The sequence below is a fragment of the Kogia breviceps genome, chromosome 1, assembly GCF_026419965.1.
Source record: "Kogia breviceps isolate mKogBre1 chromosome 1, mKogBre1 haplotype 1, whole genome shotgun sequence".
NCBI classification, from domain to species: domain Eukaryota; kingdom Metazoa; phylum Chordata; class Mammalia; order Artiodactyla; family Physeteridae; genus Kogia; species Kogia breviceps.
The window spans coordinates 106,350,921-106,371,731 of record NC_081310.1 but is presented as its reverse complement, the minus strand read 5'-3'; the positions used below and the strand labels follow the sequence as shown (position 1 = coordinate 106,371,731).

At 36.7% G+C, this 20,811-nt stretch overlaps 2 protein-coding genes across 8 annotated transcripts in view; one reads left to right on the top strand and one right to left on the bottom strand.

The window, feature by feature from the left end:
• Nucleotides 1-3,649, top strand: part of LRRC39 (leucine rich repeat containing 39) — a 41,867-nt gene extending 38,218 nt beyond the window's left edge. The window contains exon 11 of the mRNA XM_067040560.1: nt 3,380-3,649. Within this exon, the coding sequence (XP_066896661.1) occupies nt 3,380-3,606 (227 nt within the window). The 3' untranslated portion in view covers nt 3,607-3,649. The remainder of the gene's footprint in view (nt 1-3,379) is intronic.
• The window catches only part of TRMT13 (tRNA methyltransferase 13 homolog), a 31,119-nt gene that overhangs the window by 3,275 nt on the left and 7,033 nt on the right, over nt 1-20,811 (bottom strand). For 3 of the 7 annotated variants that reach the window (XR_010841824.1, XM_059077621.2, XM_059077630.2), the window contains exons 4-9: nt 10,180-10,242; nt 9,935-10,004; nt 9,672-9,778; nt 9,158-9,325; nt 7,334-7,406; nt 2,754-2,828 (exon numbers count right to left, since the gene is read on the bottom strand). Coding sequence is in view for 6 of the 7 variants with exons in the window: in XM_059077621.2 (XP_058933604.1) it covers nt 2,754-2,828; nt 7,334-7,406; nt 9,158-9,325; nt 9,672-9,778; nt 9,935-10,004; nt 10,180-10,242 (556 nt within the window). In the remaining variant the exon portion in view is untranslated. Of the gene's footprint in view, nt 1-940; nt 1,138-2,753; nt 2,829-7,333; nt 7,407-9,157; nt 9,326-9,671; nt 9,779-9,934; nt 10,005-10,179; nt 10,243-20,811 lie in introns of those variants that run through there. The other 4 variants (XM_059077661.2, XM_059077641.2, XM_067040506.1 and 1 more) reach the window with 4 other exon arrangements.

Sequence of the window (20,811 nt, the reverse complement as noted above, 5' to 3'; positions counted from 1 at the left end):
AAACCACATCATCTTTAAAAATAAGTATTTTTTACATTTATTAGGCAGTATGGTTTTTAAAAGCCCAACAAAAACTTACTTAGCTCTATACTTGTACTAATTCTTTCATGAATTATCAACTTTGTTCATATTTGCCCTTTTCTCATTATTGTACCATTTTCTCTAATGATTTATTCTGCATAAAGTCAACTTCCGCCCAAAAACTGTGTGAAGCTTAAGATCTAAAATTTGTAAAACTTTTTGTCCAACTACTCAAATTTGCTCTCATTTCTCCTATCCTTGTTAAGGAAATGACTTGTATAGAAAAAATTTTATGTCTCTACATTTAACATTCCAGGGAAGTTTTGAGCTTAAAGAACCCAAAGAAAGAAAGAGGAAAGGCATCGGCTAAGCATCTGCTAAGTTGATGTTAGGTGTCAGTCTTGAAATATAAGATGTTCACAGCAAATAGTGAAGAGTTGAGAAGAGTGGGGTCAGAAGGTGGAAAGTAGGCCTTGCTGAGTAGCAATGTATTCATTCAGCAAATAGTTACTGAAGGCCTTTCATGTGCAAGGCTTTGTGGATGTATGATGATTAATAAATACAAACTTATAGACAAATGAACTCTATATTAGAATGAAAAATTTATAGTCCACTTAAAAACTAAACAAACGGATTTTTGAAGATTATGATAATTTCCCACTGACGACTGCTATATTATTGACAATACTGGAAAGACTCCAAATATATGCTGTAAAATCCACATTTTCTGTCTGATTAGAATGTCACACTGTTTGATCAATCAAAAACATATGTATTTTTAAACTTTATTATCCCAAGATGTCACAAGTGACCAGTAAATGATCTGATAGTTTACTAGTATATATAATACAATATATGAATTTAAGTCAACAAACTATCAGGAACCTGTTATTTGGAGAAGGTGATAGCTGATCTATTATTTTATAAACTATTATTTTCTGACAAAAGATATTCAGTCACTGTTTTACTTATATTGGAGTTAAGTAAATGATTTTCAGAAATGGGGATAATCAGAAAAATTATTAAAAGAATGAAGTTATTTTAGAATCAGAAGGAGCTTTAGCAATCCATCTCAACCCCTCCTTCACAGAGAACTTGAGGGACAAAGCCACGTACCTAGAAAGGGACAAGGAAACAGCACATCTGTGGCCAAAATTATTTATTCATTCAAATAATAAATAAATGAATTCTGAACAAATTCATTCAGAATTAGATATATAAACAGAAAATTAATATACAATGGGCTCCAGATATGCAGAGGCAACTATGATAAACACTAAGGAGGAGTATCTTATCTAGGGAGGTTCCCTGAAAGTGGTGACAATAAGCTGAAGAAGGAGTAGAAATTGATCAGTTTAGAAATGGACACAGTATAGTATATGGGAAGGGTTAGAATGTATAGACCAATAGATATAGAGGCAGGAAGCGGCAAAGAGAGGAAGGCAGAGGCCAGATTAAGACTAGGATGTCATGTTAAAGAGCTTAGACTTTAAGGTGTAGGTGACTGGGAGCTACTGAATAGTTTTAAGAAGGTGAAAGACACATTAGGTGTGTGGAAGATGGGTCTGAATATTAGTATTTAAAGGACAAGTAGTGGAAGGACACCATGAGATATACAGAAAGAATGGCACAGATGTAGGGGAAGAACCAGGAAAGAATGTCACTAAAGAGAAGAAAACAGAATTTCCAGAAGGGTAAGCAACAATAGCAGAGATTTTTCATTAAGATGATGATAGAGTGATGAAGGGAGAATTCAGATAGAATGAATCAAGGAGGGAAAAAGTGTGTGGAACAATGAGAAATGGCCAGTGTAGATAACATTTCTGAAAAACTTGGGTTAGAAGGGTAGGAGTAAAGGAGCATTTTTTGTTTCCTCCCCAGGATAGAACTGGCTTACCTCAGAAGGCTTTTATGAGAGTTAAATGAGACAAGGTATGTGAAAATCATCTAAAAACTATGAAGGGCAACACAAATATATAATACTTAAAGTCATCTCCAGCCAACTTGAATAACTCTTATGGAGGCTCCAAGTTCCCCATATGGGTAGACATGAAATTAGCAGAAGCCAGAAGAAGATGTAACAATAGTTAACGTTTATTGAGCACTGATATGTGCCAGACACTTTACATGTAAACTGGCACATTACATGTTGTTATCCTCGTTTTACAGACGAGATAACCAAAGCTCAGAAAGGTTAAGTAATCTGCCAAGGTTATACAGCAAAGTTGAACCCTGTACTATCTGATTTCAAAGCCCATGTTCTTTCTACTTTATCATGCTACATCCGATGGATCCAAGTGCTAAGACACATCTTAATGTTTCCTTTTTTGTTTTCCCTAGAATCCTGATACATAATCACCTTCTAGTGGGAGAAGTTTCAGAGTCCTTCCCAAGCAACTCCTCTAAAAAAATGAGTAGCTTCTGGGATAGAAACATACAGTTTCCATAAATGATTTATTTCCTTTTTGGTTGAAGTATAACCCAACGAACTTTAAGGTTCCATATGACACAGTATTTACACGTAAAACTCTAATTCATCCTGCAAAATGGCCAAAATGAGCAGAGAAGTAGGAAAGCTCTAAGTCTGATATAATACAGGGCCAGTGCTACTATGAAGATTAATGAGTTGCAAACAAGGGATAAAAACTACTGAAAAGAGACTCTTTAAATATTTGGGACCATGTTAAGCTAAAACTTAATGTGTGCATCTCGACATTATTATGTTTATATACCTGTTGCCACACCACACAGATGTTTTCCAATTCCTACCACAGGTAGTTTTTCTTTGCTTAGCAAAGGAATCTTGTCTGAAATAAAAAGAAATGAGAACTAAGTTAGCTCTCTTGTGAATTAAGGCATTAAGTGGCCTCCCAAAGAGACAACTAATTAGAATCTTTGAATTTTAGGGCTGAAAGAGACACAGACAAAAAATTCTCACTTTATAGCTTAGGAATAAGAGGCTCAAAGATATAGTGACTTGATAAGTAACACAGATGGCTACGGACATAGCCAGAATCAGAGTTAAAAATTTTTCTGTCTTCCTTTTCTTCCCACCTTGCCCCCAGCTGGTTCTTTACCCCCGAGTTAATTTCTTGACTTTTAGGCCAATGCTATTTCTTCTATACTGACTCAGGACTTTACCCTGTAGAAGCCTTATTTTGCTAAATATTATTACCCATTGATAAAAGGACTCAAAAGTTTCCTTACTAGATTTATTCTGCATAACTAATATATATGATAAATACATATAATACAACCGACATTTTATATTATAGAATACTATACTCAATATTATAATCAAACTAAAGATATAGCTTTCATTATATCGTTTTTTTCTTTTTTTTTTTTTTTTTTTTAGGTATGTGGGCCCCTCACCGCTGTGGCCTCTCCCGCTGTGGAGCACAGGCTCCGGACACGCAGGCTCAGCGGCCATGGCTCACGGGCCCAGCCGCTCCGCGGCATGTGGGATCCTCCTGGACCGGGGCACCAACCCGCATCCCCTGCATCGGCAGACGGACTCCCAACCACTGCGCCACCAGGGAAGCCCCTCATTATATCTTGATAATCAAGGATAAGATATTTTAGCTTTCACACTGTTTTGAATATGAATAAAAGAAAATATTCATAATAGTAGTATAAAAGTAAAATTTAAAAAGACATCTACAAGATAATGCAGTAAAATGTAGTATATCACAGTTATGGCTTCCATTTTTTCCCCCTATTCATCTTCCTTTTTCTAAGATTCGAAATGAAAAGTATGTTTCCCCCTACAAATCCAGCTACAGCACCCAGCACAGTGAATTGTCCAATGGAGGTCCTTAGCAAATATTTCAAATTCTTTGTTGCTTGCTTTCAGATGGTATTACATACTAGGAGAAGAAATTGGTACCAACTGGAATAGTTTGCCTGTGTAAGGTGGTTCAAGAAACTTATCTTCAATCAGAGTGAAGAGAAAGGTTGTCTAAGAAAGCCCTTATGGAACTGGGGGCATCAGGAACCTTGGAAGTAGAGCTGAGTTAGTTACTGATGAGAGTGTGCCTGCAGAAAGCCTGTTTAAGAAGTAATCAGATCCTCACCTCATAGCCACCTGGTGACTACCTCTTTACCAAATGGCGGAAAACTGTAGATTAATTCTCTCAAGCAAGTAAAACAGGAGGTCACTGGGTTGAAGGATAATAGGAAGTTGAAAGTTGAAGTGTGGTAAAATAGCAGGATTAAGTGAGTATGCATATAGATTAAGCTCTTACTTGTCACTGGGTCCCAGAATGTTGGTAATCAGACCTTTACCCCCTAGGCAGGTGATCAGAGAGTCTTCTCTGGGGAACCTGACCAGCCCAAGAGGAAAGATCACATTCTAGACAGGTCATTCCAAACTGGAGTTCAGAGTCAACAACTCCACCTGAAGACTCAGAGCTCTTAGTCCCTCAATCCTCACTATGAACACACCATCAAAAAGCACAGATGTTTGAGCAGAGCCTCTAAGTTGAAAGAGACAGACCAAAACAAATGGAAAAGAGCAACTTAGTGAAAACAGAATATGAAGGGAGGATACTTCTAAAACAAATCATTAATATCCTCACAAAGATAGTACAATTATGAAAAAAGAACAGGTTACAAAGATAAATTCAGAGAAAAAAAATCTTAGAAATTAAAACTATGACAGAAGAAATTAAGTTGAAGAAATCTGAGAAAGTATACTAAAAAGGCAAAAGATATAGAACAGAGAAGTAAAGTCAAGAAAAGTAGAGAACCATTCCAGGAGGTCTAATAACTAAATCATAAAAGTTCTTCCATTAAGGGAGAAAAGAAAAAATGGAGCAGAGAAAATTATGAAAGAAAGAATGCAAGGAAATTTCCCAGAAAGCTGAGAATACTGGAATCTCTCAATCAGGATTTCTCATCCTTGCCATTATTAACTTTTGGCCCCAATAATTCTTTGTTGTCGGGAGTATACTGTACCTTACAGGATATTTAGCAGGTTTCTGGATTAGCAGGCTCCCTGGCCTGTATCCATAAGATGCTGGTGCACTCTTAGGACAACGAAAAATGTCCCAGACATTGCCAATGTTCCCTGAGGGCCAAAACTGCTTCTAGTTGAGAATCACTGCTATACACAAAAGAGTCCATCACGTGCCCAGTGCAACAGATAAAAATATAACTACATCAAGATGTATCACTGTGAGAATTTAAAACACTGAGGACAAAGAAAAGAGCCTATAAATCTCTAGAAAGAAAAAAGCAGATGACACACAAGGGACCAGGACTCAGAATGGCACTGAACTTCAGAACCAGTGGAGTAATAGTTGCAAAATTCTTAGAAATAGAAATACCCAGACAAATCAAGTGTAAGGGTAAAGCAAAAGATATTTTCAGACAATGCAAGGTCTCAAATTTATCTCTAATGCAATTGTTTCTCAGGAAGCTATAGGAGGAGATGCTTTCCCCAAAGACAGTAAATCAATAGAGGAAGATATGAGATAAGATGTGGAAAAATAAATCCCAACCTAGGAGAGTGAAGGGAATTCCCAGGATGAAAACGAAGAGAATTTTAAGGTTGACAATTATGCTCCAGGAACAGAGGGCACCCAGTCTACATTGGAATGTATCTGAAGGATCCAGGAGAGAATTTTTCAGGAAGATAGAAACTAACAGAATACTTGGTAAATGTGTTAAAACAAATACAAATTTTAAAGTTATACCTTTTTATTTAAATTGAAGTATAGTTGATTTACAATGTTGTGTTAATTTCTGCTGTACAGCAAAGTGATTCAGTTATACATATGTATATTCTTTTTCATATTCTTTTCCATTGTGGTTTATCAGGAAATACTGAATATTCCCTGTGCTATACAATACAACCTTAAAACAAACACATTTTTAAAAGACGAAGTAAACAAAATTTTAAATTAACTATTAACTCAATAAACAAATTTTATTTACTACATGGGCCAGCTGTGGTTTGTGTGACAGGGCTGAATTAAAATTAGCAGAAGATAGAGCATGGCCTTGAGGATATGGGGGGGGGGGGTGAGGGTAAGCTGTGACGAAGTGAGAGAGTGGCATAGACATATATACACTACCAAACGTAGGGTGGAGAGCTAGTGAGAAGCAGCCACATAGCACAGGGAGATCAGCTCCGTGGTTTGTGACCACCTAGAGGGGTGGGAGGGAGGGAGACGCAAGAGGGAAGAGATATGGGAACATATGTATATGTATAACTGATTCACTTTGTTGTAAAGCAGAAACTAACACACCATTGTAAAGCAATTATACTCTAATAAAGATGTTAAAAAAATTAGCAGAAGAGGTTCTTGGCATATGTTTGTATTATTTTCATTTAATTTATTTTTAAAAATTTATTTATTTATTTTTGGCTGCATTGGGTGTTTGTTGCTGCGTGCGGGCTTTCTCTAGTTGCGGCGAGCAGGGGCTACTCTTTGTTGCGGTGTGCGGGCTTCTCATTGCAGTGGTGGCTTCTCTTGTTGCAGAGCACAGGCTCTAGGCACACGGGCTTCAGTACTTGTGGCTCGCGGGCTCTAGAGCACAGGCTCAGTAGTTGTGGCACACTGGCTTAGTTGCTCCGTGGCATGTGGGATCTTCCCGTACCAGGGCTCGAACCTGTGTCCCCTGCATTGGCAGGTGGACTCTTAACCACTGTGCCACCAGGGAAGCCCATATTTTCATTTTAAATAATATGAAAAACTATTAAAAGGTACAGAAAGGGCATTAAAGAGTATGACTGATGGGTGTGTGTGTGTGTGTGTGTGTGTGTGTGTATGTGTGTGTGTGTGTGTGTGTGTGTGTGTGTGTGTGTGTGTGTATGAAATATGAGGTCCATAGAGATGGGTTATTTTCTTTGGTACAATTTAAAATTGTAGGAAGTATTTTTTACATATTAGCTAGGCAGAAAATATCTTTTACATATTAGCTAAGCAGAGAACTATCTCATTTCTGTAATAGTTTAGCTAAAGTCATGTTAACTATAGGCAGAAGGCTAGTGTATGGTATGAACAGACTCAGTAATTAATTTAAACAGGATAAAGAAGCAACATAAGGACATATTCTCAAAACTTTTAAGCTATTCCTTGTATGATACTTCATTTCTAGTTGATACTGAAAAATAATTTCTTAAAGTTTCAACCCTAATTCCATTTATATTTACCTAAATGTTAGATATAACATTCTATATTAACAAAGGATTAATCTCTGTTTTCCCTGAAGCAGTGTTCTGTGGGATTGGATTTCTAAGCAACCCTCAGAGTTTGAAACTTCTATGATTTATGGAAGAGCAACTGCAAGTTATGCAACTTACTCAAACACAGGTGCTGAATATCAATTTGAAGTCTCTCAAACACTGAATTTTTCTTTCTGTGTTTGCCATCTACCTGTGCAAATAGAACATTAATATAACAATGCCTTTTATGTAAAAAAAGAAAAAGAGCTTTATGAACAAAGATTTCTATTTGTTTTCAAAATTCAGAGCAAATAATTTTCCATCTTAGTTTTTAGTGTTTAAAAAGTAGAATTGTTAATTAAAAAATTTAAGACTGTATATTCTGTGATGAAAACTCCAAAATAACAGTATCGTACATCTTTATAAGACTTGAACAATTTATAAATTATTATGTACCCATTATTTCCTTTAACTCTAAAAATCCCCAATTCACTGATGAAGGAATTAATAAGGTTCATAGATAATAAAAAGCTCTACTTCAGCAGCAAATTCATTCAAAACTGAACTCATTATTTCTCCCTCCAAACTATTTTTCCCTTTCCTTCTGTATTCCCTATCTGAGGGAAGAACACCACTTAGTCACTTAAGGCACAAAAGGACACCAGAAGTAACTCCTCTTTCACACTTAATGGATAACAAGTCACCAGGTCTCGGGGCTTCCAACATCATAACATTTCTCACACTCTTTCCCTCCTCTCTATCTCATTGCAACATTCTTAGCTCTGGCCCATTTCTTACCTGGATTACTGAATAATGATCTTATTATTAATCTCCCTAATTCAAGGTTCACACTCTTCTGATACAGCTTCAATGGTACTGCTAGGAGGAACTTTTAAAACCCTTTTCTATTTACTTCACCAATTCTTATATATTCTTTCAATCTCCTCTCAGCTACCACCTCCTCCAGGGAAACTTCAATGACCCACACTAGACTGAGGCTGGCACTCTATCTTCACACTCCATCTTCACACTCCTATAGCATCTGGTACTTATCACTATCATAAGACCCTTAGCATACTGAGCCAAGATACTTATAAGTCTGTCCCATTAGATGTAAGCTTCTTGAAGACAAGAATTAAATCTTGTTTCCACTGTACCCCCAGCATGTAACAGGATAAAGTCAAACTCCTCCCTTCGCATAAAATATGAGCCCTTCCAGAGTCTAGGCCTCCTCTCCCATCTCATCACTGCTGAACTCTACTTCACACCATGGACTTCCATCACACAGAAATGTTTCCATGCTTCCCTGTCGTTTCAGGCATTTGGTTACACTCTTCTTGCTTCCTAGAATGCTTCTCAAACCCTGTATTTAGCAAATACCCACTTTTCAAGATATAGCTCAAGCACCACCTTTTCTGTGTAGCCATTCACCAACCCTTCTCTGCAGTAAAACTTGTTACTCCCTCCTTTGAACCCACACTGTACTCTGTACGACCTTTTTTCATATTTTAACCCTTTTCTATAATCATTTATCTGTTTGTCTCTTCTTTCCAATATAAGTAACAGAACATAGGGACGTTGTCTTATTTGACTTTACCCAATATCTATCAAGGTGCTTGTGGTATGCTCAATAAATGTTTACTGAACAAATAGTTGGTAAGTTTCAGATGTAGGTTAGGACTTAAGACTTTGAACTCCTAGCTTGAGCTTGGCTCTTTCCACATAATTTCTTGTCTCTGTAAATATTTTAAGAACTCAGATCAATGAACTATCAAAATTTAGATTAAAAATTTTTCCTTCAGTTTAAATCATCAATATAATTAGAATAAAAAGCTATAATCAAATAAACACAAAAAAAATTCATTTTCATTAAGAGGCCTGTTTCTGAGTATCATTTTTTTTTTCCAAACAAGAAAAGTGCAAACAGTTTGGTTACCAATATACTACAATGGTTTCACTTACCTTGAATCTTGTGGTCACCTTTTCTACTAGGATGAAGTGAACTTTTTCAGCATCTTTTAAGGCAATATCAACCCAATGAGATAATTTTCCCTTTCCTGCTCCAAACTCAACAAAGCATCTTCTTGGACCAAGTAACTTTAATTTTTCAATGTTACCTAAAATAGAAGCCTGCAAACTTCACGAGATTATTTTATAAACTAGAGCAAAAACATTCGGCTCAAATGGGAAAATAGCAAGATAATTTCTATATAGGGCAGCATGTTCACACTGATAATTTTTGTTTGGCTTTAAAGCTTTTCTCTTGCTTTCAAATATTTAACATGTAGTACTCAGAACCATATCCATTCCAAGGATTTTTAAATATGTTTATATACGTTTTTTGAAATGGGGATTCTGTACCCTGAAAGATAATCTAAACAAAATCTCAATAATTACATTGAGAAACAACAGAATGTTAGCCTTGACAAATGAACAAAAAGGCCATTTTTAGTAGAGTTACTATGGCTAAACATACCTGCTGTTTCAGATGTTTGGTTGCAGAATCACCGTTTTTAGGGTCATTAAGGGCATCATGCAATGCTGGATGGGACATAATTTGATCTTTAAGTGTAGAGTTCAAACCTGTGCCAAATAAAAGCACAAAAGCTTAAACAACCAAACATGAAACCATAGGGCTCTAAACAATGGTAGTAGTATCTCTTAAACCACAGTGGAATTAACTCATATACCACCTGATTATTCTAAAAAAATTTAACTTGCAAATTTAGGCAGACTTACCCTCACTTGCTTTTCTCAGTTTCTTAATTAAGTTTCCCATCTGCTCTTCAGAGAGAAAAGAAATTGGAACCTATATACAAAAATGGGGTGTGAGCTGGTCTGGGAACTAATAAATAACATTGATTCTATAAGAAAATGCATTCTAAATCAAAATAGTTAATTTATTCCAAAAATTGGAACACAGCTTATTTACAGTGTGGAGATGCTCATAAATACTTTGTAAAATTAAAAAGTCAAGTACTTACTAATTGTTCAGGTATCTCTGTTTCATCTTTTAAGCCTGCATTAATATCTTGAATAAAGAAGTCCTGAATAAAAACAAAACCAAGTCATAACAATACCGTTATTAACGTGACGAGTTCACAAAAATTAAGCTGAAAAACTGATCCATGCCTTCTTTCAATACTTTGTACCTAACATCCTCCCTTTCTCCCGTTCATTTATTCATTAAATAATTACTGAGTGAATACTGTGGTCCTTAACTTGCTTTAGGTGCTGAGGATTTACCACAGTGGAGAACAGTTACAGACAAAAATCTCTGTGTTCACCGATCTTACATTCTAGTGAGGTAGCTATTTGAATAAATATTTATAGTCTGAAGAAATTCATTAGTAATTTTTATTGAAGTTTTTACCTGTCTCCAGCATAGACTGAGGACTGTCATTTTTGCTAATGGTTAAAGCAAAAACAAAGACCCAACTGCAAATGGCTGTTTATCAGATAGGAAGCAGGGCCAAAAACAGAGATAAGAAAAAAATATTACAATGGTTTAGGTCTGATTTCTTCTATTTTAAAATACTAATTAAAATAGAAAATAGAAATGTCCTGTGATATTATGTTGTTTAAATTAACATAGTGAGATATTTCTAGTCCATTTTCAGAGAAAGAGACTCTAGGTAAGCATCTAGATTAGCATTATCCAATAGCACTTTCTGCAACAATGAAAATGTTCTGTATTTACCCTGGCCAACATGGTAGCTATTAGCCTTGAAATATGGCTAGTGTGACTGAGGAACTGGATTTTCAATTTTGTTTAATTTCAATTGACTCAAATTTTAATAGTTACATAGCCATAGTTAATGGCTAGTGGCTACCATATTAGACCACATAGATATAGATGAATGAAATAGCACAATTTTTACAAGTTCTGTTTTGAAAGTGAAAACAACTCCTGGGACATTATGCATAGCAATGGGCTTTAGTTACGCAGATAGGAGAAAGGTAACATGTGCATTGTATGCTGCTACCTTTACCTATATGGGTAATAACGGAAACCAGTGATTAAGTGGAACAGGCGAAGAAAGCAGGTATTAGAATATTTTGTTGGATGACTGGCAAAACTATAAGAGAAAATTAACTATAACTATTAGTAAACAAACGAGTGATAAGATTTTACCTGGGTTTCATGTTATACATAGTGTACTAAACACTGTTCTGCATTTCTTTCCTCTTATCTCATCATCCCACTACTTTTCTCCCCTTCCTTTCCACTGTGTCCCAGCATGCAATGGAATCTGTGCAGGGGTATTCCTTTTTTTTTTTTTCCCCATGCCACATAGATTGTGGGATCTTAGTTCCCCAACCAGGGATTGAACCCAGTCCACTGGCCATGAAAGCACGGAGTCCTAACCCATGGACCACCAGGAAATTCACAGGGGTATTCCATTTTTAATAAATTCATTTCTTCTCTCAAACTGTTCCCAGATCACGTATTCAACCTGCTTGCTTTAACTAAAGCCTGACACTTAGGTAAGGAAGATAACCTCCATGCATACCTGAAAGTACAGGCAACATTCTTTCTCTTACTGAGGGGCTAACTGGGGTAGTCATCACTTTTCTTCTACATGTTTTTTTCTTTTTTTTTAATTGGAGTATAATTGCTTTACAATGTTGTGTTTCTGCCATACAAGGAAGTGAATCAGTTCTATGTATACCTATATCCCCTCCCTCTTGTACCTCCCTCCCACAACCCCCCATCCCACCCATCTAGGTCTTCATAGAGCACCAAGCTGAGCTTCCTGTGCTTTATAGTATGTTCCCACTAGCTATCTATTTTATACATGGTAGTGTATGTATGTCAATCCTAATCTCTCAATTCGTCCCACTCTCCCCTTCCTCCCGTGTCCACATGTCCATTCTCTATGTCTGCGTCTCTATTTCTGCCCTGCAAGTAGATTCATCTGTACCATTTTTCTAGATTCCACATATATGCATTAGTATATGATATTTGTTTTTCTCTTTCTGGCTTACTTCATTCTGTATGACAGACTCTAGGTCTGTCCACATCTCTACAAATGACCCAATTTCGTTCTTTTTATGGCTGACTAATATTCCATTGTATATATGTACCACAACTTCTTTATCCATTCCTCTGCCATTGGACATTAAGGTTGCTTTCATGTCCTGGCTACTGTAAATAGTGCTGCAATGAACACTGGGGTGCATGTGTCCTTTTGAGTTATGGTTTTCTCGGGGTATATGCCCAGTAGTGGGATTGCTGAGTCATATGGTAGTTCTATTTTTAGTTTTTTAAGAACCCTCCATACTGTTCTCCACAGTGGCTGTATCAATTTACATTCCCACCAATAGTGCAAGAGGGTTCCTTTTCTCCACACCCTCTTCAGCATTTATTATTTGTAGATTTTTTGATGATGGCCATTCTGACTGGTGTGAGGTGATACCTCACCGTAGTTTTGATTTGCATTTCTCTAATAATTAGTGATGCTGAGAATCCTTTCATGTACCCCTTGGCCATCTACATGTCCTCCTTGGAAAGAAGTCTATTTAGGTCTTCTGCCATTTCTTGATTGGGTTGCTTGTTTTTTTGATATTGAGCTCCATGAACTGCTTATATATTCTGGAGATTAATCCTTTGTCTGTTGCTTCATTTGCAAATATTTTCTCCCATTCTGAGGCTTGTCTTTTGGTCTTGTTTATGGTTTCCTTTGCTGGGCAAAAGCTTTTAAGTTTAATTAGGTCCCATTTGTTTGTTTTTTTTTGATTACTCTAGGAGGTGGATCCAAAAAGATAGTGCTGGGATTTATGTCGAAGAGTGTTCTGCCTATGTTTTCCTCTAAGAGTTTTATAGTATCTGGTCTTACATTTAGGCCTTTAATCCATTTTGAGTTTATTTTTGTGTATGGTGCTAGGGAGCGTTCTAATTTCACTCTTTTACATGTAGCTTTCCAGTTTTCCTAGCACCACTTATTGAAGAGGCTGTCTTTTCTCCATTGCATGTTCTTGCCTCCTTTGTCATAAATTAGGTAACCATGTGTGCATGGGTTTATCTCTGGGCTTTCTATCCTGTACCAATGATCTATATTTCTGTTTTTGTGCCAGTACCACACTGTCTTGATTACTGTAGCTTTTTAGTATAGTTTGAAGTCAGGGAGCCTGATTCCTCCAGCTCCATTTTTCTTTCTCAAGATTGCTTTGGCTATTCGGGGTCTTTTCTGTTTCCATAGAAAATGTAAAGTTTTTTGTCCTAATTCTGTGAAAAATGCCATTGGTAATTTGACAGGGATTGCACTGAATCTGTAGATTGCTTTGAGTAGTATAGTCATTTTCACGATGTTGATTCTTCCAGTCCAGGAGCATGCTTTATCTCTCCAACTGTTTATGTCATCTTTGATTTCTTTCATCAGCATTTTATAGTTTTTTGAGTACAGGTCTTTTGCCTCCTTAGGTAGGTTTATTGCTAGGTATTTTATTCCTTTTGATGAGATGGTAAATGAGATTGTTTCCTTACTTTCTTCCAAGACTGAACCGGGAAGAATTAGAAAATATTAGCAGACCTATCACAACTAATGCAATTGAAACTGTAATTAAAAATCTTCCAACAAACAGAAGTCCAGGACCAGATGGCTTCACAGGTGAATTCTATCAAACATTTACAGAAGAGCGAACACTTATCCTTCTCAAACTCTTCCAAACAATTGCAGAGGAAGGAACACTCCCAAATTCATGCTATGAGGCCACCATCACCCTGATAGCAAAACCAGACAAAGGTATCACACAAAAAAGAAAATTACATTGATGAACATAGATGCAAAAATCCTCAACAAAATACAGCAAACAGAATCCTACAACACATTATAAGGGTCATACACCATGACAAAGTGGGATTTGACCCAGGAGTGCAAGAATTCCTCAAGATATGCAAATCAATCAAAGTGATGCACCATATTAACAAACTGAAGAATAAAAACCATATGATCATCTCACTGGAGGCAGAAAAAGCTTTTGACAAAATTCAACACCCATTTATGATAAAAACTCTCCAGAAAGTGGGCACAGAGGGAACATACCTCAACATAATAAAGACCATATATGGGATCAATAGCAGAATAACTGAAGCAGAAGGACGGATAAATGACCTGGAAGATAAATAGTGGAAATAACTACTGCAGAGCAGAATAAAGAAAAAAGAATGAAAAGAACTGAGGACAGTCTCAGAGACCTCTGGGACAACATTAAATGCAACAACATTCGAATGATAGGGGTCCCAAGAGAAGAAGAGAAAAAGAAAGGGACTGAGAAAATATTTGAAGAGATTATGGTTGAAAACTTCCCTAATACAGGAAAGGAAATAGTCAATCAAGTTCAGGAAGCATAGAGAGTCCCATACAGGATAAACCCAAGGATAAACACGCCAAGACACATAATAATCAAACTTTCAAAAATTAAATACAAAGAAAACATATTAAAAGCAGCAAGGGAAAAACAACAAATAACACACAAGGGAATCCCCATAAGGTTAACATCTGATCTTTCACCAGAAACTCTACAAGCCAGAAGGGAGTGGCAAGACATATTTAAAGTAATGAAGGAAAAAAACCTACAACCAAGATTACTCTACCCAGCAAGGATCTCATTCAGATTTGATGGAGAAATTAAAACCTTTACAGACAAGCAAAAGCTGAGAGAGTTCAGCACCACCAAACCAGCTCTACAACAAATGCTAAAGGAACTTCTCTAGGCAAGAAACACAAGAGAAGGAAAAGACCTACAAGAACAACCTGAAACAATTAAGCAAATGGTAATAGGAACATACATATCGATAATTACCTTAAAAGTAAATGAATTAAATGTTCCCACCAAAAGACACAGACTCGCTGAATGGATACAAAAACAAGACCCATATATATGCTGTCTACAAGAGAACCACTTCAGACCTAGGGACACATACAGACTGAAAGTAAGGGGATGGAAAAAGATATTCCATGCAAATGGAAATCAGAAGAAAGCTGGAGTAGCAATTCTCATATCAGACAAAATAGACTTTAAAATAAAAACTATTACAAGAGACAGAGAAGGACACTACATAATGATCAAGGGATGGACCAATGAAGAAGATATAACAATTGTAAATATTTATGCACCCAACATAGGAGCACCTCAATACATAAGGCAAATACTAACAGCCATAGAAGGGGAAATCGACAGTAACACAGTCATAGTAGGGGACTTTAACACTCCACTGTCACCAATGGACAGATCATCCAAAATGAAAATAAATAAGGAAACACAAGCTTTAAATGATACATTACACAGGATGGACTTAATTGATATTTAAAGGACATTCCATCCAAAAACAACAGAATACACATTTTTCTCAAGTGCTCATGGAACATTCTCCAGGATCGATCATATGTTGGGTCGCAAATCTAGCCTTGGCAAATTTAAGAAAATTGAAATCATATCAAGTATCTTTTCCAACCACAACGCTATGAGACTAGATATCAATTACAGGAAAAGATCTGTAAAAAACACAAACACATGGAGGCTAAACAATACACTACTTAATAACGAAGTGATCACTGAAGAAATCAAAGAGGAAATCAAAAAGTACTTAGAAACAAATGACAATGGAGACACGACGACCCAAAACCTATGGGATACAGCAAAAGCAGTTCTAAGAGGGAAGTTTATAGCAATACAATCATACCTTAAGAAACAGGAAACATCTTGAATAAACAACCTAACTTTGCACTTAAAGCAATTAGTGAAAGAGGAACAAAAAACCCCCAAATTTGGCAGAAGGAAAGAAATCATAAAGATCTGATCAGAAATCACTGAAAAAGAAATGAAGTAAACAATACCAAAGATCCATGAAACTAAAAGCTGGTTCTTTGAGAAGATAAAATTGATAAACCATTAGCCAGACTCATCAAGAATAAAAGGGAGAAGACTAAAATCAATAGAATTAGAAATGAAAAAGGAGATGTAACAACTGACACTGCAGAAATACAAAAGATTATTAGAGATTACTACAAGCAACTGTATGCCAATAAAATGGACAACCTGGAAGAAATGGACAAATTCTTAGAAATGCACAACCTGCCAAGACTGAACCAGGAAGAAATAGAAAATATGAACAGACCAATCACAAGCACTGAAATTGAAACTGTGATTCAAAATCTTCCAACAAACAAAAGCCCAGGACCAGACGGCTTCACAGGCGAATTCTATCAAACATTTAGAGAAGAGCTAACACCTATCCTTCTCAAACTCTTCCAAAAGACAGCAGAGGGAGGAACACTCCCAAACATTCTATGAAGCCACCATCACCATGATACCAAAACCAGACAAAGATGTCACAAAGAAAGAAAACTACAGGCCAATATCACTGATGAACATAGATGCAAAAATCCTCAACAAAATATTAGCAAACAGAATCCAACAGCACATTAAAAGGATCATACACCATGATCAAGTGGGGTTTATTCCAGGAATGCAAGGATTCTTCAATACACGCAAATCAATCAACGTGATACACCATATCAACAAACTGAAGGAGAAAAACCATATGATCATCTCAATAGATGCAGAGAAAGCTTTTGACAAAATTCAATACCCATTTATGATAAAAACCCTGCAGAAAGTAGGCATACAGGGAACTTTCCTCAACATAATAAAGGCCATATATGACAAACCCACAGCCAGCATCGTTCTCAATGGTGAAAAACTGAAACCATTTCCACTAAGATCAGGAACAAGACAAGGTTGCCCACTCTCACCACTCTTATTCAACCTAGTTTTGGAAGTTCTAGCCACAGCAATCAGAGAAGAAAAAGAAATAAAAGGAATCCAAATAGGAAAAGAAGAAGTAAAGCTGTCACTGTTTGCAGATGACATGATACTATACATAGAGAATCCTAAGGATGCTACCAGAAAACTACTAGAGCTAATCAATGAATATGGTAAAGTTGCAGGATACAGAATTAATGCACAGAAATCCCTGGCATTCTTATACACTAATGATGAAAAATCTGAGAGTGAAATTAAGAAAACACTCCCATTTACCATTGCAACAAAAAGAATAAAATATCTAGGAATAAACCTACCTAAGGAGACAAAAGACCTCTATGCAGAAAACTGTAAGTCACTGATGAAAGAAATTAAAGATGATACAAATAGGTGGAGAAATATACCATGTTCTTGGATTGGAAGAATCAACATTGTGAAAATGACTCTACTCCCCAAAGCAATCTACAGATTCAATGCAATCCCTATCAAATTACCACTGGCATTTTTTACAGAACTAGAACAAAGAATTTCACAGTTTGTATGGAAACACAAAAGACCCCGAATAGCCAAAGCAATCTTGAGAATGAAAAATGGAGCTGGAGGAATCAGGCTCCCTGACTTCAGACTATACTACAAGGCTACAGTAATCATGACAGTATGGTACTGGCACAAACACAGAAATACAGATCAATGGAACAGGATAGAAAGCCCAGAGATAAACCCATGCACATATGGTCACCTTATCTTTGATAAAGGAGGGAAGGATATACAGTGGAGAAAAGACAGCCTCTTCAATAAGTGGTGCTGGGAAAACTGGACAGCTACATGTAAAAGTTATGAAATTAGAACACTCCCTAACACCATACACGAAAATAAACTCAAAATGGGTTAAAGACCGGAATGTAAGGCCAGACACTATCAAACTCTTAGAGGAAAACACAGGCAGAACACTCTATGACATAAATCACAGCGAGATCCTTTTTGACCCATCTCCTAGAGAAATAGAAATAAAAACAAAAATAAACAAATGGGATCTAATGAAACTTAAAAGCTTTTGCACAGCTAAGGATACCATAAACAAGACCAAAAGACCACCCTCAGAATGGGAGAAAATATTTGCAAATGAAGCACTGACAAAGGATTAATATCCAAAATTTATAAGCAACTCATACAGCTCAATAACAAAAAAACAAACAACCCAATCCAAAAATGGGCAGAAGACCTAAATAGACATTTCTCCAAAGAAGATTAACAGATTGCCAACAAACACATGAAAGAATGCTCAACATCATTAATCATTAGAGAAATGCAAATCAAAACTACAATGAGATATCATCTCACACCGGTCAGAATGGCCATCATCAAAAACTCTAGAAACAATAAATGCTGGAGAGGGTGTGGAGAAAAGGGAACCCTCTTGCACTGCTGGTGGGAATGTAAATTGATTCAGCCACTATGGAGAACAGTATGGAGGTTCCTTAAAAAACTAAAAATAGAACTACCATACGACCCAGCAATCCCACTACTGGGCATATACCCTGAGAAAACCATAATTCAAAGAGTCATGTACCAAAATGTTCATTGCAGCTCTATTTATGATAGCCAGGACATGGAAGCAACCTAAGTGTCCATCAACAGATGAATGGATAAAGAAGATGTGGCACGTATATACAATGGAATACTACTCACCCATAAAAAGAAATGAAACTGAGTTATTTGTAATGAGGTGGATAGACCTGGAATCTGTCATACAGAGTGAAGTAAGTCAGAAGGAGAAAAACAAATACCATATACTAACACATATATATGGACTCTAAGAAAAAAAAATGTCATGAAGAGATTAGTGGTAGGATGGGAATAAAACACAGACCTACTAGAGCACGGACTTGAGGATATGGGGAGGGGGAAGGGTAAGCTGTGACGAAGTGAGAGAGTGGCAGGGACATATATACACTATCAAATGTAAATTAGATAGCTAGTGGGAAGCTGCCGCATAGCACAGGGAGTTCACCTCTGTGCTTTGTGACCACCTAGAGGGGTGGGATAGGGAGGGTGGGAGAGAGGGTGATGCAAGAGGGAAGAGATATGGGAACATATGTATATGTATAACTGATTCACTTTGTTGTAAAGGAGAAACTAACACACTATTGTAAAACAGTTATACTCCAATAAAGATGTTAAAAATAAAAAGAAGATAAGTTCAAAATAAAGAGAATTCATGTAAAAAAAGAAAAAAAAAAAAGACCATATATGACAAGCCCAAAGCAAATATCATTCTCAATGGTGACAAACTGAAAGCATTTCCACTTAGATGAGGAACAAGACAAGGATGTCCACTCTTGCCGCTCTTATTCAACATAGTTTTGGAAGTCCTAGCCTCGGCGATCAAAGAAAAAGAAATAAAAGGAATAGAAATTGGAAAAGAAGAAGTAAAACTGTCACTGTTCCCCGATGACATGATATATACATAGTATACATAGAAAGTCCTAAAGATGCCACCTGAAAACTACTAGAACTAATCAATGAATTTGGTAAGGTTGCAGGATACAAAATTAATGCACAGAAATCTCTGGCATTCCTATGCACTAACAATGAAAGGTCAGAAAGAGAAATTAAGGAAACAATCTTCTACACATCTTTATGTAAAAATATTTTTCTTTTTAAACTTATGCCATATGTCCTCCTAGTTCTCACTTGGGAAGCATCTGGAAATGTATGGGGATATTTTGTTCCCAAAATGACTGAGAGGTGCTATTGGGAGACAATTATCTACAGGTCTCTCAATTTTCTGCAAGTCTCATAAGCAAAGGCACTGACCCCTCTCTATTCCAGACTATCTTTGCAAGGACATTTGTATACCAAGCAATCTTGGAAGATAGAAGTAGTGTCTCCTAGAGCAGTGGCAGCCCTGCTTATTGTACAATACAATAAAGAAATGTCTACTTATGGAACAAAGGTGAAGCAGGTTTCCTTACTGCTCATTTAAAAAGATGTATTTCCTAAGCTTGGCCTTCTTCACCTATGACACAAGCTGTGCACAAACATGTGCAGCATCCACCAAGACCACTTCAACTTGAGGGAACTTAGGGAACAAAGGGAGTTGATGCAGACAAGAAGCTCACATTGCTTGCTGTGCAGCGAGTAATAAAGCCCTTTGTCTCTGACCCAGGAGTCTCATATCTTCTTCTGGCATTCACAATCCTATGGTAGGCTAACTTGTTAGCTTGAAAATAAGATTAAATTTCAAATCCTTCATACTTCTTGACAAGGGCCTTTGTCATTTGCCACTCAGAAGCCAGGAATTCTAAAAACAGGGATGCTCTGAAGTGCACACAGGATAGGATTGTCCCACTCGAAATGCCAAAAGCCCCCACTGAGAAACACTGGGCTGTTAAACATCTTCTAAATCTCCCAGCAGTTGTCAACTATCAATCTGTTGGTCATTATCCAATATTCATTAGGAACTTTGACACCAAACTGTTCTTTCCACTAAGTTCAGCCAATTTGACTATGTTTTCAAGCCATCCAACAAACAGCTCTGCTTGACCTTTTTAATTCTAAATGACCTTTGCTCCACTTTGGCAAACTACTTTCAGGGACCCTCTAGATTCTGGCGTTACTATGAACCATTTAACCTCTGAAACCTTAAACTTCACTAGCCCATTCTCTGACTATAACTTTGTACTATGTTAGTACAAAGTATAGTGATTCCCTTGTTCCTAATCATATTCTTTCACCTTTTAAAGACCTCTATTTTTTCTCAGCTAATTTCTGGCTTCCCTTTCATGCCACCCAGTCTGGACACTCAGCACCATTGTTATCATTATCTTTCACAATCTGGTTGTCTG